At 30.6% G+C, this 16,039-nt stretch overlaps 1 protein-coding gene across 1 annotated transcript in view; it reads right to left on the reverse strand.

Annotated features, from left to right (window-relative positions):
- slc35f1 (solute carrier family 35 member F1) overlaps positions 1-16,039 on the reverse strand; it is a 116,021-nt gene that overhangs the window by 57,724 nt on the left and 42,258 nt on the right. The window contains exon 2 of the mRNA XM_051137778.1: positions 5,169-5,344. Coding sequence (XP_050993735.1) covers positions 5,169-5,344 — 176 coding nt within the window. The remainder of the gene's footprint in view (positions 1-5,168; positions 5,345-16,039) is intronic.

Here is a 16,039-nt window from a genome sequence, read left to right on the forward strand (position 1 = left end):
AAATATACAAAAGCCCATTTCCGCCACTGAATGACCTTTTTTCTAAGTGCGATATAATCTTGCAATTGCAAGTTCAGTTTTTTTCTAAGAATTGCATGATATAAAATCACAATTGTGAGTTAGAAAGTCAGAATAGCAGGATATAATCAGAACTGCAAGATAAAAATTCTGAATATTTTGCACAAATTGTGAAATATAAACAAGAAATTGCCAGAAAGTCAGAATTGTAAATAAAAAGTCGCAATTACATTTTTTTTCTTTTTTATTCAGCGGAAGAAATGAGCTTCCACATAAATAAAATAAAACTTTAATTAAAATAAAAAATTATTTTAGTAACATTTAACAGTATTTTATATACTTGTTTTATAATACTAAATATATATTTTATTTCAGCAAGGCAACATTTATCATTTTTGTTTAGTTTAGTTTGATGTATTAAAAAAATACTTTAAATAAATGAACTGGAATAAAATAAAATATTAAAAAATATATATTTTTTAAATGTAATTTTTATTTAGTTAAACTTGATGTTTTAAAATAACAAACACTTGACATAAATTAGTTAACTGTAAATCTAATATTTTAAAAAATATTTACATTTTTATCATTATTTATATTCAGCTAGTAATCATTTTTATTTGATTTTTATATAATTGATCATATTTTATATCTTATATATATTTTAATTTGATGTATCAAAATAGCTAATACTTTAAATAAATTAACTGAAATTCAATAACATGTTTTATTTCAGCTAGTTGCCAAGGTAACAGTAATATGTTTTTACTTAGATTACATTGATGTATCAAAAAATTAATATTTTAAATAAATGAACTTAAATACAATAAAATATATGTTTTTAAATCATTTATTTCAGCTAGCTGTCAATGCAACATTTATCATTTTATTTATATTTGTTTTTATTTATATATGACATATTAAAATAACTTTAAATAAAGGAACTGAAATTAAATAAAATATTACACATTTTTTATTTCAGCTAGCTGCCAAGACACCAGTAATGATTTTATTTCTTATTTATCTTAATTTGAGGTATCAAAATAACTAAAACTTTAAATAAATGAACTAAAATACAATAAAATATTCTTTAAAAATAATTTATTTCATTTAATCTCCTGTCAAGGCAACATTTATCATTTTTATTTATTTTTATTTATATATGACATTAAAGTAACTAATACTTTAAATAAATTCACTGAAATTAAATAAAATATATTACAAAATATTTATTTCAGCTAACTGCAAAGGCAATATTTTTTTTCTTAAGTTTAACTTGATGCATTAAAATAAATAATACTTGAAATAAATTAACTGAAATAAAATATTTCAATATTTTAATTATTTAAAATGATTTTATTTTAGCTAGTTGCCAAGGCTACATTTATAATTTTCATTTAGTGTAACTTGTATCAAAATAACTAACACTTTAAATAATTAACTGAAATACAATAAAATATTTAAAAAAATGATTTCACCCAGTTGTGAAGTCAACATTTATAATTTTATTTAGTTATATATATATATATATATATATATATATATATACACACACACACACACACACACATATATATATATATATATATATATATATCCTGAAATAAAATAACTGAAATAAAATATTTAAATTATTTAAATGTATTTTATTTTAGCTAGTTGCCAAGGTTACATTTATCACTTTTTATTTAGTTTAACTTGATGTATTAAAATAATAAATAAAATAAAAATTATATAGACATAAAAATAACAAAAACACACAATGAAATGAGTAACACCTTAACTAAAATTAAAATCAAAGGAGAAAATACAATAACAAACATTCATTCGGAATACTGTATCTCAGTAATACTAAACTAACACAGCCTCAGAGGTTCGACTGGCTTAAGCAAGTGAAAGCTTTCTAAATGTATTAAAAGTTAGACAAGGTGTTTTTAATATTGGCTCTGATCAGCGGAGCGCAGTGTTCAGGATTTGCCATAATATGAATCAGGCTTAATAACGTACAGCAGAGCAAAACGCTGTCGCTCGAAACGCTCCTGTCAGCCATCAGCATTAACCCTGAGTAATTAATAACTGCCTGGCCACATTAGTACAGGAAACCACATTATGTCTCCACCAGTAAAAAGTGATGCAGTTTTGACTGGAAAGAGAGAAGGAGAAAGACTGATTTCCCTCCCAGTTCTGCAGCGGCGTGGTTTAAATCCAATTTGAGCGGAGCACGAGGGTCACGACAGCTACAAGCTCCACAGAAGAGGTGAGAAGAGACGCCGGAATGGGAAGGAAATGAAAAAAGCAAGTTTCACTTTACCAAGGCTATTGTAAGATGACAGCCTCTACGTTGTGGGACTGTAGAAGATGAGCATCATTGTTTGGCCGGAGCTGGTGGACGCGGACGGGCTGACAGGCAGATGCTCTCGCTGCCCTCTCGTTATCCTGAAAGCACACGTTCCCTGGCCGCTTTCTGCAGCGTGTGGCCGTGTTTACCGAGGCTGCAGACACAACTCCTTGGTCACTGGAGTAGAACAAAGAGACTGCGCCAATTTGGCAGAGGCCGCTGACGGCTCGCTCAGAGCGGCGTGCTCGAAATAATGAGTTTGTACGCTGCCCTTCGCGTGCGGCGTTCGCGTGCTTCAAAATACGCTTCAGCAATGCTTGTCAATTAAAATGATGCATTATGGGTGGAAAAAAGTTGCTATCACAAAAACTTGACAGAATGACCACTAAAGTTATTGGAAAGTCACCCATTAAACCTCAAATGTTGCCATCTACCTAGCAACCTACCATGGTAAACACTCAGAATACCCTAGCAACAACTTAAAACCACTCAGAACACCTTAGCAACCACAGAAATGACATGGCAACTTGTAATTTGTTGGCAATTTGTAAGCACAAATCACATTATATGTAAAATAAAAAATAAACTAAACTAAGGTGATAAATATGTATATGTATATGTAAATCAATATATATTTGCCACGGATATAAAAAATATTGTACATAATATTTTTTAAATATACTGATAAATAATTCACATAATTTACATAATTCATACACAGGCACACACATATTTGATTTTATTTATATATATATATATATATATATATATATATATATATATATAAACATTAACATATGTATATATTTATTAATTATATTATATTAAATTAATTTATATTAAATATTATATCTTACAATTTACACATATATTTTATATAGATATATTAGTATATCAATAAGCATTAATACATTCATTTAATTATTATATTCATTATTATTTATAAATATTTATATTAAATATTACATATTATCATTTATACATATAATTTATTATTATATTATTATATTATATTACTATATATCAATAAACATTAATATATTTATTTATTTTATTTTAATATTTATATTAGAATTTATAAAATATATTATTATATATAAATATATATTTATATATATCAATAGGCATTCATATATGTATTTAAATATTTATATAAAATATTATATTATATAATTTATACATATAATTTATTTTTATATACATACATTTATTTATTTTTCATTTATTTACATTTTATTTATATTCCACATATCATAATTTATACATATCATATATTATTATATATAAATATAAATATATAAATATAGATAGATAGATAGATAGATAGATAGATAGAAAAATATATCAATAGGCATTAATATATTCATTTCTTTAAATATCTAAACTAAATATTATATATTATAATTTATACATATAGTTTCATATATAAATATAGTAATATATATATATAAAATAAACAGTAATATATTTATTTATTTTTTTATTTTTTTATTGAAATTATTGTATATGAAATAATATATATGTTATACTTTATACATATAATGTAATATATATATATATATATATATATATATATATATAATGCATAAAATAATATGCATACATTATTGTACTATTTACACTTATATAAGTTTATTTACACAACTCATACATACACATATATGTTTCAAACTATCTATCTATCTAACTAGTATATATATACAAGTTGACTATCAGGACATGTCCGTCTGACTGTACATATGACATGATTACTTACCAGTTAAATGGATATGAAATCTTGCATTTTCATGGAAATATTATATTTCAAATGACAAATATAGAGCAGCATTATACAAAAGTATTTGCTTGATTAACCAATCTGAATCATATACTCAAGAGAGCTGTGCTTAATATTTATAGTATAAAAGTATGAAAGCTCATGCCAATTTCAGCGCAGCAGAGATTTTCATCCAAAGTAATTTACGGTCTGTTTAGCCTTCAAAAAAATGACTCATCCACTAATGATCTTAAAGGCGCTTATTAGAGCAACCTGATTTCCGCATAAAAAAACGAGAGTGTTAGACATGGAATCACATGTGATCTGTTATAAATAGACCGTGAGTTGGCATATTTCACAGCTCAGAACACGACGCTTTTCCATTTCTATTATTAGCCTGCTGAACGTGTGCCAGAAAACATTGTGTCAACGCTTTCAGCTTGGACACAAGGCTCAACATGAAATCAATTAGGAAATAAAACCTAAGCATGACACTTGTCATCAACATGAAAATGTTTAGAAATATAATATATACTCCTATGTTTCATTTACAACTATAAAATAAACAAAGGACAGAGTATTTGTACATATCTACTTAGTTCAGTCATTGCTAGTCAGTTTACTTCATGGGGGAAAAATGTGACGAAAGTAAAATATGAATTAAAATATAACACGAATAAAAGAATTTGTCTGTAATTTAACAACATAAGATAACCTAAAAATATAACTTATATAAGCATCAAAGGAAGGACTCCTTCTTCCTTTTTTTTTTTTAAAAGCAGCCATTGACACAGCCTGACTGACATATTTCTGAATGGAAACAGGCTAGTAGTTTTGAAAGTTTCTGTCAGAGTCCCAGAAGAGGTCACGCTCGAGACAGAAAAGAGAAATTTAATGAAAAAACTTCAAATAACCTTTTTCTGACAGTGCCTCATAAAAAATGTATGTTTTTATGGTCTTATCATCACCTTGTCTTACAGATAACCTCACGTTATGTTTCCATTTGACAGTGTTTTTATTAAACTGCACAAAAAAACCTGGAGGAGCCACCCTTACCTTGCCTGACCGCGAGTGTGGTGGTGTAGACCAGGAACAGCAGGATGTAGTTGAGAAAGCTCTGAAACACAGGGGTGTTGGCGTGATAATCGTCCGCCAGGTATTTGCTGGTCAGGCCAATCCCACAGATGAGCAGTGATAAGACCTGGCCGAGGGCCAGCGTGAGGAGAAGCTCCCTGTGAATGGAAATCCATGAGTCAGTCCCATATCACACAGATTCAAAGAGAAACTGTACTGTAAGCATGTACTGTGTGACCTTAAAGGACCAGTCGACTTCCAGAACAAAAACATTTACAGATAATGTATTCACCCCCTTGTCATCCAAGATGTTCATGTCTTTCTTTCTTCAGTCGTGAAGAAATGATGTTTTTTGAAGAAAACATTTCAGGATTTTTCTCCATATAATGGACTGATATGGTGCCCCGAGTTTGAATTTCCAAAACGCAGTTAAAATGCGGCTTCCCAAATGGGTTGTAAACAATCCCAGCCAAGGAAGAAGGGTCTTATCTAGCGAAACGATCGGTTATTTTCATTAAAAAAACAATTGAAATACTTTTTAATCTCAAACGCTCGTCTTGTCTTGCTCTCCCCCGATCTCTGTGTATTCTGGTTCAAGACAGTTAAGGTATTTTAAAAATAGGGTTGGGTATCGTTAGAATATTATAAATTCCGATTCCGATTCCGCTTATCGATTCCGATTCCAAAGTGAATAAAAGATGATATCAAGCATATTTATTCTGTTTCTTTTTTTGCTAAACATTTAGTTGCAGCTGAATACCCTGAACAAAAATCAACAGGCTACATAAAAACAAGATTCATTTAAGAGCTGTTTGCAAAATAGAGCTGTGTGATTCTGGATAAATCGGTTATTGTTGTTTTGTTTTTTTTTAATGGAAGTTTTGGATCTCTTACGATTCGGAAAAAAAAAAACATTAGACAACTAAACAAAATCACATGTAGGCCTAATTTAAAAGTAAATGATTCAGTGATTCACTCAAGATTTACTTGCTTCATTACTGGATGAATCAGTGTTTCAAAGTGTTTTCAGTGTTTTCAAAAGTGATCAAAGACAAATACATTATTAACAGCCCCCGTTCGCCATCCACTGGCATAACAACATAATCGATAAATCTTTAACATTATTTGGAATGTCAAATTAACTTTCAAAAGGATGATTTACTCTTTTTTGATCTCTACCGTACATTTTTTATTTTTTATTACACTTTTATCCCAGTACTTCTGTGATTATTTGAATGTAACACTGAAATAATGAACTGTGTGAAAAGACTGTGAAACTGTTTCATTCATATACATGACAGTGGCTCTCTTTAGGTCAGCGGCAGCACGAACGCAGATTTGAATGTACAAATCACACTGGTCGTACGCTGCATGGAGGAAAGGTTGAGGAATCAAACAGATGAATGATTGTAATTTAGGAACAGAATCACATTGGTATTTGAATCGTGGGCTCTTTAACGATCTGTTAAATTAAAATGCTTTGTCATATTGGTGGTGACACATCTATTGCAACATGTTTATCTTATCACAAATATTATAGGCTACTTTGCTTTTTCGACTTCTGATCGCAAGCGTAGCCATACTTTGGAGCGCTATGCGCTTAGATTAGCGAGCAAGGTCCTGGCAGATCACTAGGTCGGGTCCTCACAGATGAAAACAAAGAACCGCATATAGGAATTCATAGGCGGAATCGAAATTTTAATTTCTCAAGAAGTATCCGATTCCTGACCTTAAGTATACGATTCTGGAATCGGAATCAATTTTCGATACCCAACCCTAGTCGAAGAACTCCAATTGTATTTTCTCCCTCAACTTCAAAAAACATTTCAAAATCATCCTACATCACTGCAGAAGTACCAACCAAAGTAAACATGCAAAGAAAATCAAACACCTTTAACAAAAAATGTAAAACAGCAATATAGGGCGATTTTGAAGTTGAGGGAGAACATGAGATGGGAGTTTTTGGACATACACTGTCATGAACCGGAACAAAAAACAGTCCAGGCAGAGTAAGACAAGACGAGCGTTTGACATTAAAGAGTATATAAATTGTATTATTTGTATGAAAATAACCGATCTTTTCACTAGATAATACCCTTCATCCTTGGCTGGGATCATTTACAACCGCATTTGGGATCGTTTGAAGCCGCATTTAAACTGCATTTTGGAGTTCAAAATCAGGGCACCATATCAATCCATTATATGGAGAAAAATCCTGAAACGTTTCCCTCAAAAAACGTAATTTCTTTACAGCCGAAGAAAGAAAGACATAAACATCTTAGATGACAAGGGGGTGAGTACATTATCTGTAAAGTTTTGTTCTGGAAGTAATAAAAGTTTGTTAGTTAATCACATCCGAATCAATGAATCGCATCCAAAATAAAAGTTTGTCCGTTAATCGCATCCAAAATGATTAATCGCATCCAAAATAAGTTTACACAATATGTGTGCACTTACATATATATGTTTTATAAATATAAGTAATATATATTTATGTATAATCTAAATTTGGATTTATATATAATATAATTTTATATATAATATTATATTTATTTATTTATTAAATATATACATGCAAATACACACAGTTCACACACATACTTTGTGTAAACAAACGTTTATTTTGGATGAGATTATTCGCAATTAATCAATTTGACAGCATTAAAAATTAGATTTAACAGGACAAGACTGTTACATACGGTAACGTTGTCAAATGTATGGTTTGGGAAATAAAAAAATGTTGGAATATCATATATATATATATATATATATATTTTTGTATGTATGTATACATACATTCAAATTAATTAAAAATAAACAATCCTATTCTAAATAAATATATATTTTATTATATTTTTAAATATGTTTTAACAAAATATTTAGCTTTTGATATTCAAAATGATATGATGGGTTAATTATAATAATACAACATTTCTGCCCCTCTAAATAATGTTATTAGCTACTTTTTTGTCGGTAACTTGAAGTGCTTCTCATTTTTTTTTTCCCAAAAGAATTGAGTGTATTTTATGATTGGCTGTACTTAAAATAATTAGCAGATTTGCTAAGTTTCAAAGTAACTTTCCAGCACTGGTGACCTCCCATCAAGCAAGCCTTTTAAGAGCTGCTCGCCACATCCTTCCTGTTGGATTTACGTGGCGATAAAATCACACCAGCTGTCACGGTGATAAAACAAACCAGCTTCCTGTAATTCATCAACACAAGTCGTCAGATTTGCCATTCTCTGGGTGGTGCCAGATGGTTAGTTACAGGTGGTGGTTAGTGGGAACCAACTAGTGGAATCCAACGCGATAGGACACGTTTAATTGTAGGTGCAGTATGCGTGTGTGTGTGACTGAGTATGTGACAGTCCAATTGGCGGGATCAGAGCTCTGAAGAGAAGGCAGGAAATGCAGGCGTGTGGAACCGGGTGAGGGAATGAACTGTCAATCAACTGGGCTTAAATGTAGGGGACTTGCCCTCTCTTCAAAAACCCCATCCAGCTCCCCAGTGAACACAGCGCATACGAAAACAGGCAGCGCTCGCTGCACCCACACGGAGAAGAATGAAGCACGCGTACAGGTTAGTTCCAGAAACAACATACAGGGAGATGAAAGAGGAGCCACGTTATCAAAAAACATGTGCTTCTGGTGCGTCAAAGACAAGGTGGAAAAAGAAAATGGGGCAACAAAAAAACATAATGTGTTTTCATAAAAATCCTGCTTGTCTAGTACAACAGAGATAATGAAATGAATGTTACGTTGTAGTAGGTAATTGAAAAATGGATTAAAGGCTACCTAAAAATAAAAGTTGCTTTGATTACAAGAAATCAGAAATGTTTGTAATGCATTTCAAAGCTATATATGTATATGACAATTTTGGGAGGTAGTTTCTCAGCCAAAATGTGTGATTATTCCAACTGTTTTACCGTTTGTATCACTCCTTTTGTGGTATTTCTCACAGCGAGTGTCATAGCAGATACCCAAAACCACTATAATTTTATAAATAATACTGTTTTTGTGTCACAGAATATAGTTTTAAGAGTGTTTTAGGTGAGAATGAACTTGTTTAGACTTTAAATATGCAGTTTGTTAATAAAGATAACATCTATTTGAACATTTTGACATTTTTGGAGATGTTTTTGTTTTATTATAACTGTACTGCATTAATAGTTTAATGTTTTGTACTGTTTAAGGGTGCATTCACACTTGTCATGTTTGGTTCGATTAAAACAAACTTAGGTGCGGTTGATCTGCGGTTTGTTTGAGTAAGTGTAAACGGTGCCATTGAACCCTGGTGCGCACCAAACAAGTGGACCGAGACTGCAAAAAGATGGGTCTCTGTCCACTTTCAAACAAACTCTGATGCGGTTTGAATGAAGTATGAACGTAACACAGACCAAATACTTCTAAACGATTTCACTAAGGGAACAAGCGGTGTATCCAAAACAAAATGAGCAGAGGGCAAACTTGGAGCAACAACGAGGTAGAGTGCTTTTTATGAGCTCTTTGTGAGTTTGCAGGTGGTGAAAATAAAAAAAATACAATTAGTGAATGGGTATTTTGATCTCATATAACCGCAGCGCCGCTTTAAGTCAAGCACACCTTTTCCTTTCCTTTGGAGTGTTTGGTGAGTTCCGTCACAAAATATGTCATTCAGCCCAACCAATCAGGTTATGAACGTATCACTATGCCTTTAGGTTCAGTATCTTTAGGCTCACTGTCAAAAACGCCAGTGTGAATGCTAAGCGGGCCAGGACCAAATGTATCATTTTCCTTTTTGGTCCGGACCAAATGAACCAAGCGAACCGAACTACAAGTGTGAACACAACCTCAGAAAAAAAAAATCTGAAAAAAAAAGATTCTCAAAATCCTGATCTGAAACAAATTACTTGTGAACCTGCCCCATAGTCCCGATCTGAATCAAATTGATCTGATTCACAATCCGTGCTCCAAAGTTCCGATATAATGCAAAAGATTTGCAATCCACCCTCTGAAGTCCCGATCTGAATTTGATTTAGATCAGGGCTTCAAATCACGTATATCGCAAATCATTTGATTTGAACCATTCAATTCGCTAAATGATTCATGAATCTGTTCCGATCTAAATCAAATGATTTGCGATATGCAAAGTTCCAATTTAAATCAAATGATTCAATTAGAGCACTTCGAAATAGTGAATCATTTTGCGACACAATGGTTTAACTGATTCAGAGTTTTAAAAAGTTCAGTTTCACCCATCACTACGTGCTTTTTAAAATCGTTACAAGCAATGTCAAAATTTGAAAATGAATGGCTCTTTTAATTTGATCTGGTTTTTGCTAGTGAATCGTTTAAAAAGAAATGAGTCATGAGTCTGAATCAATCGGAGCAGTTTCAACATAAATGATTCGATTGATTTGGTTCATCTGTTCCTCTTTTTGCATCTTCAACCGCATTTATGACACTGTCAGTACTACTACTACAACTTTTCTGACATTAACTGAAATGAAGCGAAAAAGGTATAATTTTAAATAACAAAAAATATATATATTTTTTTTAAATTAACTTAATGTTCCTTCATTACTAGTTCTAAAGTGATGTTTTTGAATTAGTAACGGAGGCTTGGGCTCAGCTGTTAAACTGTCAAACTGAGATTTGAATCCACAGTGGTAGGAAGTAGTTCGCACAGATGTATCAAAAAATTTAAATCTCTGTATTTAGATTTATTTGCATTATTTCAATGATGGACTGAACATGAATTGACAAACTCACTAACTGGATTCAAACTGCTAACTTGTGAGCTGTGTTAAATCATTCATTAATTCATCAAATTCATTAAAAGAATTAATAAACAAATTCATTCATAATTCATTAAAAGAATCAAATCATAAAAGTCCTTTGTTCATGTGTCAGTCTGCACTGTTTGTGCTATGTTTGTGTTTGTATGCAGCCATTCAAGAGAAAAAAAATAGCACAGATTGTTGCCTTATTTACAGTTGTATTATTATTTACGATAAACAGTATTTTTCATCTTATCACATTTAACTTAGGCTGCAAGCTCATTACTCAGGTAAAATATCATTTCCGTGCTGTGGCCCTGTAGATTCAGTAGATTCAGTGCAGAAAGCAATGCTAAAGGTTAATTAGATGTGCTTACAACAAAAATGTTCATCAGGTAAAATTTCAGAGCCAAGTGCTGCAATTAACAACAAACACAACAGCTTTGAGACTTGGAAAAGGTTACCGAAAACTTTACAAAGCTTTCCTTATTACAAAACAAAAGCTTGTAGTATTGTTTTCATTTAAAGACTTAGTTTATTGATTTCTTTTGTGTTTTTCACATTATGGCATACACTACACAATTAATTGCAGTCTAGGACACCGTCCAGAATGTCTCATGGCCTTTATTTAAAGGGATAGTTCATGCAAAAATAGAAATTTGCTAAATATTTACTCACTCTCAGGCCATCCAAGATGTAGATGAGTTTGTTTCTTCGTCAAAAAAGATTTGGAGAAATTTACAGTAGCATCACATCACTTGTTTACCAATGGATCCACTGTAGTGAATGGGTGCCGTCAGAATGAGAGTTCAAACAGCTTATAAAAACAGAACAATAATAGTCCACATGACTCCAGACCATCAATTAATGTCTTGCGAAGTGGAAAAACTTCATCAAGACATTTTTTAACTAACATGCGAGTCCTCTATTCATAATATTGCTTTCTCCAGTGAAAAATTCATTGTGTTTGATTCAGGAGAGAAATATGCAAAGGTCAAACACCATCTATAATCCAAAATAGTTCTAAACAAATAGATTAAATTAAATAAAACAGATTATTGTAATGTTTTATCACTCTCATTCTGACGGCACCCATTCGCTGCAATGGATCCACTGGTGAGCAAGTGATGAAATGCTAAATTTCTCCAAATCTGTTCTGAAGAAGAAACAAACTCATCTACATCTTGGATGGCCTGAGGGTGAGGACATTTTTAGCAAATGTTAATTTTTGAGGGTATTGTTTCTTTAAGTGTGTCTGGGAAATGCATGAGACTGTAGTAGGGCTGTCAATTATTTTGATAATCGAATATTCCGTTGATTATTTTGATGATTAATCGAGTCATTGGATAATTATAATTAATTTTTTGTAGTAATAAAAGTGAACAATAGCCTTTAAAATTACTTAAAATACATAATAGCAATGAGCAATAATAATTAGTTCAAATAAAGTGCAATCATATAGTTTTATTGAACAAAACTGTTAAAATACATAATGTATTATAAACAATAGAGCTAATGTACATTATGCATTATAACAAATGCCTGCAGAAGGTGCCAATGGCCTGACGATTGTTTTTAAACTTTACTGCACGATCTTATCTGTGTTTAATATTGACTCAACAACATTTAATTCAAATGTCTAAATCTTTAATATTTGCCCTTAATCTTTAGAATTTGAGACGCTCCACACATGTAAATGACATGCAAATGATAACAGTTCATTTTTGTTAAACTTTAAGATGGTTTGTCATTGTAGCCTACTGCTTTAATGTTGTTGTACTTTTTAATTATCAATGAATCTATCTTTTGTTTTAGTCTTAAAACGTTAAAGGTGTTTAGTAGCCTAAGCAAATCAGACAATTATCTTTTCTTGAAAACAAGGCCACGAATTCGTGGCTTATAACATAGCAAAAGAGGAACTCCATTCACAAAATTGAAATCACAAATAATAATACTGATGAAAAAGAACAGGTTGAATGTTAACTAACTGAGAAGGTTAGTCGCAAAGGAGCAACCAGTGGATAAAATGAGTTTAGAGCCCTGACGTAAATGACATGCACTTAATAGGCAGATTAGAAACGATTTCGGGGAAGAAAGCATCGCATTTCTGGGGAGCCGGGGAAACAGTTCATGTTGACAAAATAAATAACCATATAGCAAATAATACGAATAATTGGAAAGTAAATGTAAATGGGAGTGAAGAGCTTGCTCTTGACATGTAAACATCATAATGCAATTAAGTCCTTATTCTGATTATTGGAAATAATCGCATTATTCGTGCGCATGCAATCATAGTCATCGTTCTTTCTTCTGACCGCCGATATCTGTCTCTCTCAATTTTTTTTTTTTCAACTTTGATTGAGAGTCGTGAAAACACTATTGTAAAGTTTTTCTTTTGTTATTTGAGCAAATGTGAATGCAAAAAATATATTTGTGGTACTCTCCCATTGACTTCTCTCGGATTTTACCCAACTATGACGACTTCCACTATGTGAAACCCGTAGTGTGGTTCAAAAAACAAAAACATCAACTCTTTAACAAGGGAAAAATATCAAAGAATATTCAACTAAAGCCAGATAATCACACCATAACAAGGGCTATGAAAAGACGAAATTCTCGCGTTCGAGTTAACAATAGACACTGAAAGAAAAGCATCAAATTCTTGAGGTTAATCCAAGAGCATTTGTTACCAGAGGCGATTTTAGGATTTCAGTCTTAGGGAGGCTCAGCCTTTAATCTGAGCATGAGCTGATGTGGCTCAAAGGAATATTTTGCTTTAAGTGCGAGGGGTCACAAGTTCAAATCTTGCTTGAGCGATAATTTTTAAATAAATAAACAAATTAAAATAGCATCTGTTTGTCAGTAGATGCATATCGGTAATCATTGCCATTTATCTTGTGATTTCACTGGAATGGATGAGAAACTTAAAAAGTCTTTTAATAATGCAATAGCTTAACGCTGTTTTCAGCAAACGTCAAGACGGATCAAATTAGAGGGACTGGCTTATTTAGTTGAAGTCCTAAATAGTGTTGAGCAATGTTTGTTGCCAATTCTTTGTCACGAATTGTGAGGAAATACACATCTCGAGACTGAGATTAATGAACGTCCGATTAGCTCCTCGACTCTTCACCGGTTCTGCCAATAATTGAGCGATGGCCAATTTCAAGATAACAGTATTAAAGTGATGGAGCAGATATCCGACATCTCACATCTCTATCCCCAGGGCTTTTGTGGCCATTTTCTAATTTTCTCAAAGACTACGGGCTTTTGCCAGGAACGTCACGGTCTGCAGGCGAACGCTTTGAGCTCCACGTACTGTAATGGCACTCAGAAATGACAGCGATGATCAATCATGTGTGACAATAATTGTGTGACTTGAGTTCTTTTATTCTTTAAAATATTTCATACTGATTGAAAACTGGTGATAAAAATATTAGAAAAGAAAATAACTTGATGTTTTTCTTATTTATTATTTACTGAAAATAAATAAAATAAGACAAAACAAAATAAAAATCTTATTTATTTTATTGATATGCCTGTTGTTTTTGAATGCTATAATAGCAAAATGACAGCAATGATCAAGCATGTGTGACAATAAATGTGACTTTTTTTTCTCCAAAATATTTCATACTGTTTCACAAAATGTGAAATAAAATAAATAAAATAGTCAAATAAATAACAAAATAAGAAAAATATATATAAAATAAAAAATAAAATAAGACAAAGTATAATACAAAATATTATTTATTTTATGTTGCTGAAATTGCTGTTATTTTTTAGTGCTATAATACCTCTAATTTTAATCATTTGTGCCAATAACTGTGACTTTATGTTTTTCTTTTTTATTATTCACCCAAAAATAAAATAAAATAAATATATTATTTATTTTATTATATATAATAGCAAAATGACAGCAATGATTAATCATGCATGACAACAAATGTGTTACTTGATTTATGTGACTTGATGTTTTTCTTTTTTATTATTTACCAGAATGAAATAAAATAAAATAAATAAAATCATAAGAAAATGAATATATAAAATAAAATAAAGACAAAATAAGACAAAATAAAATAAAAAATATTATTTATTTTATGTTATTGAAATTGCTGTAATTTTTGAGTGCTATAATAGCTATAATTTCAATCATTTGTGCTAAAAAATTTGTGTGACTTGATGTTTTTTCTTTTTTATTATTTACCAGAATAAAATAAAATAAAAAATAAATACAAAAAAAAAGAAAATTAATATATAAAATAAAATAAAGACAAAATAAGACAAAATAAAATAAAAAAAACATAATTTATTTAATGTTATTGATATTTTTGAGTGCTATAATAGCTATAATTTCAATCATTTGTGCCAACTGACTGATGTCTGACTGACTGAAAACAGAAATAATAAAATAAGTAAAAATAAGTCCAAATAAAATATTATTAACTCAAAAAATAAATTGCTGTCGTTTTTAATGCTATAATAGCAAAATGACAGTAATGATCAATCTGTATTTTTTCAAAATATTTCATACTGATTGAAAACTGGTTTAAAAAAATAAAATAACTAATAAAAAAAACTGATATCATACTAACTGAATCATATTACATAAAATAAAATAAAAAACTAATAAATTTTTATATATTAGAATATAACATATAATATAAGACAATATAAAATATAAGATAAATAACAAGAAAAAGAAATGTGATGATTCAGTGATAAAATAATAATAAAAAATGTCAAAATCATATAACAATTAAAAAAAAAAACAAGATAGAAAAAAAAGAAAAAAGAGAAGAAAAGATTTTATTTTATTGACATTGCTGTAATTTCTGTGTGTTGTAATTGCATTCAGATATGACAGCAATGATCACCTTGATCATTAAGCAAAAACAGATAAGTGCGTTAATAGCAAAATGACGCAAAGGTTACATAAAATAAATTCCATGCTTACATTAAAGAAGCCTTATCCATAAAACAGTGGCGTTGAAAGTACCGCATGCAGCAGCCGTTTCAGCATAAATCATTTAAAATCTCTACCGTGTCAAACTTTTTAAGAAAAGAGCCGTCAGTCATTGGAGATTAAATAGTGAAATGT

The sequence above is a fragment of the Labeo rohita genome, chromosome 20 (genome assembly GCF_022985175.1).
Source record: "Labeo rohita strain BAU-BD-2019 chromosome 20, IGBB_LRoh.1.0, whole genome shotgun sequence".
NCBI classification, from domain to species: Eukaryota; Metazoa; Chordata; class Actinopteri; order Cypriniformes; family Cyprinidae; genus Labeo; species Labeo rohita.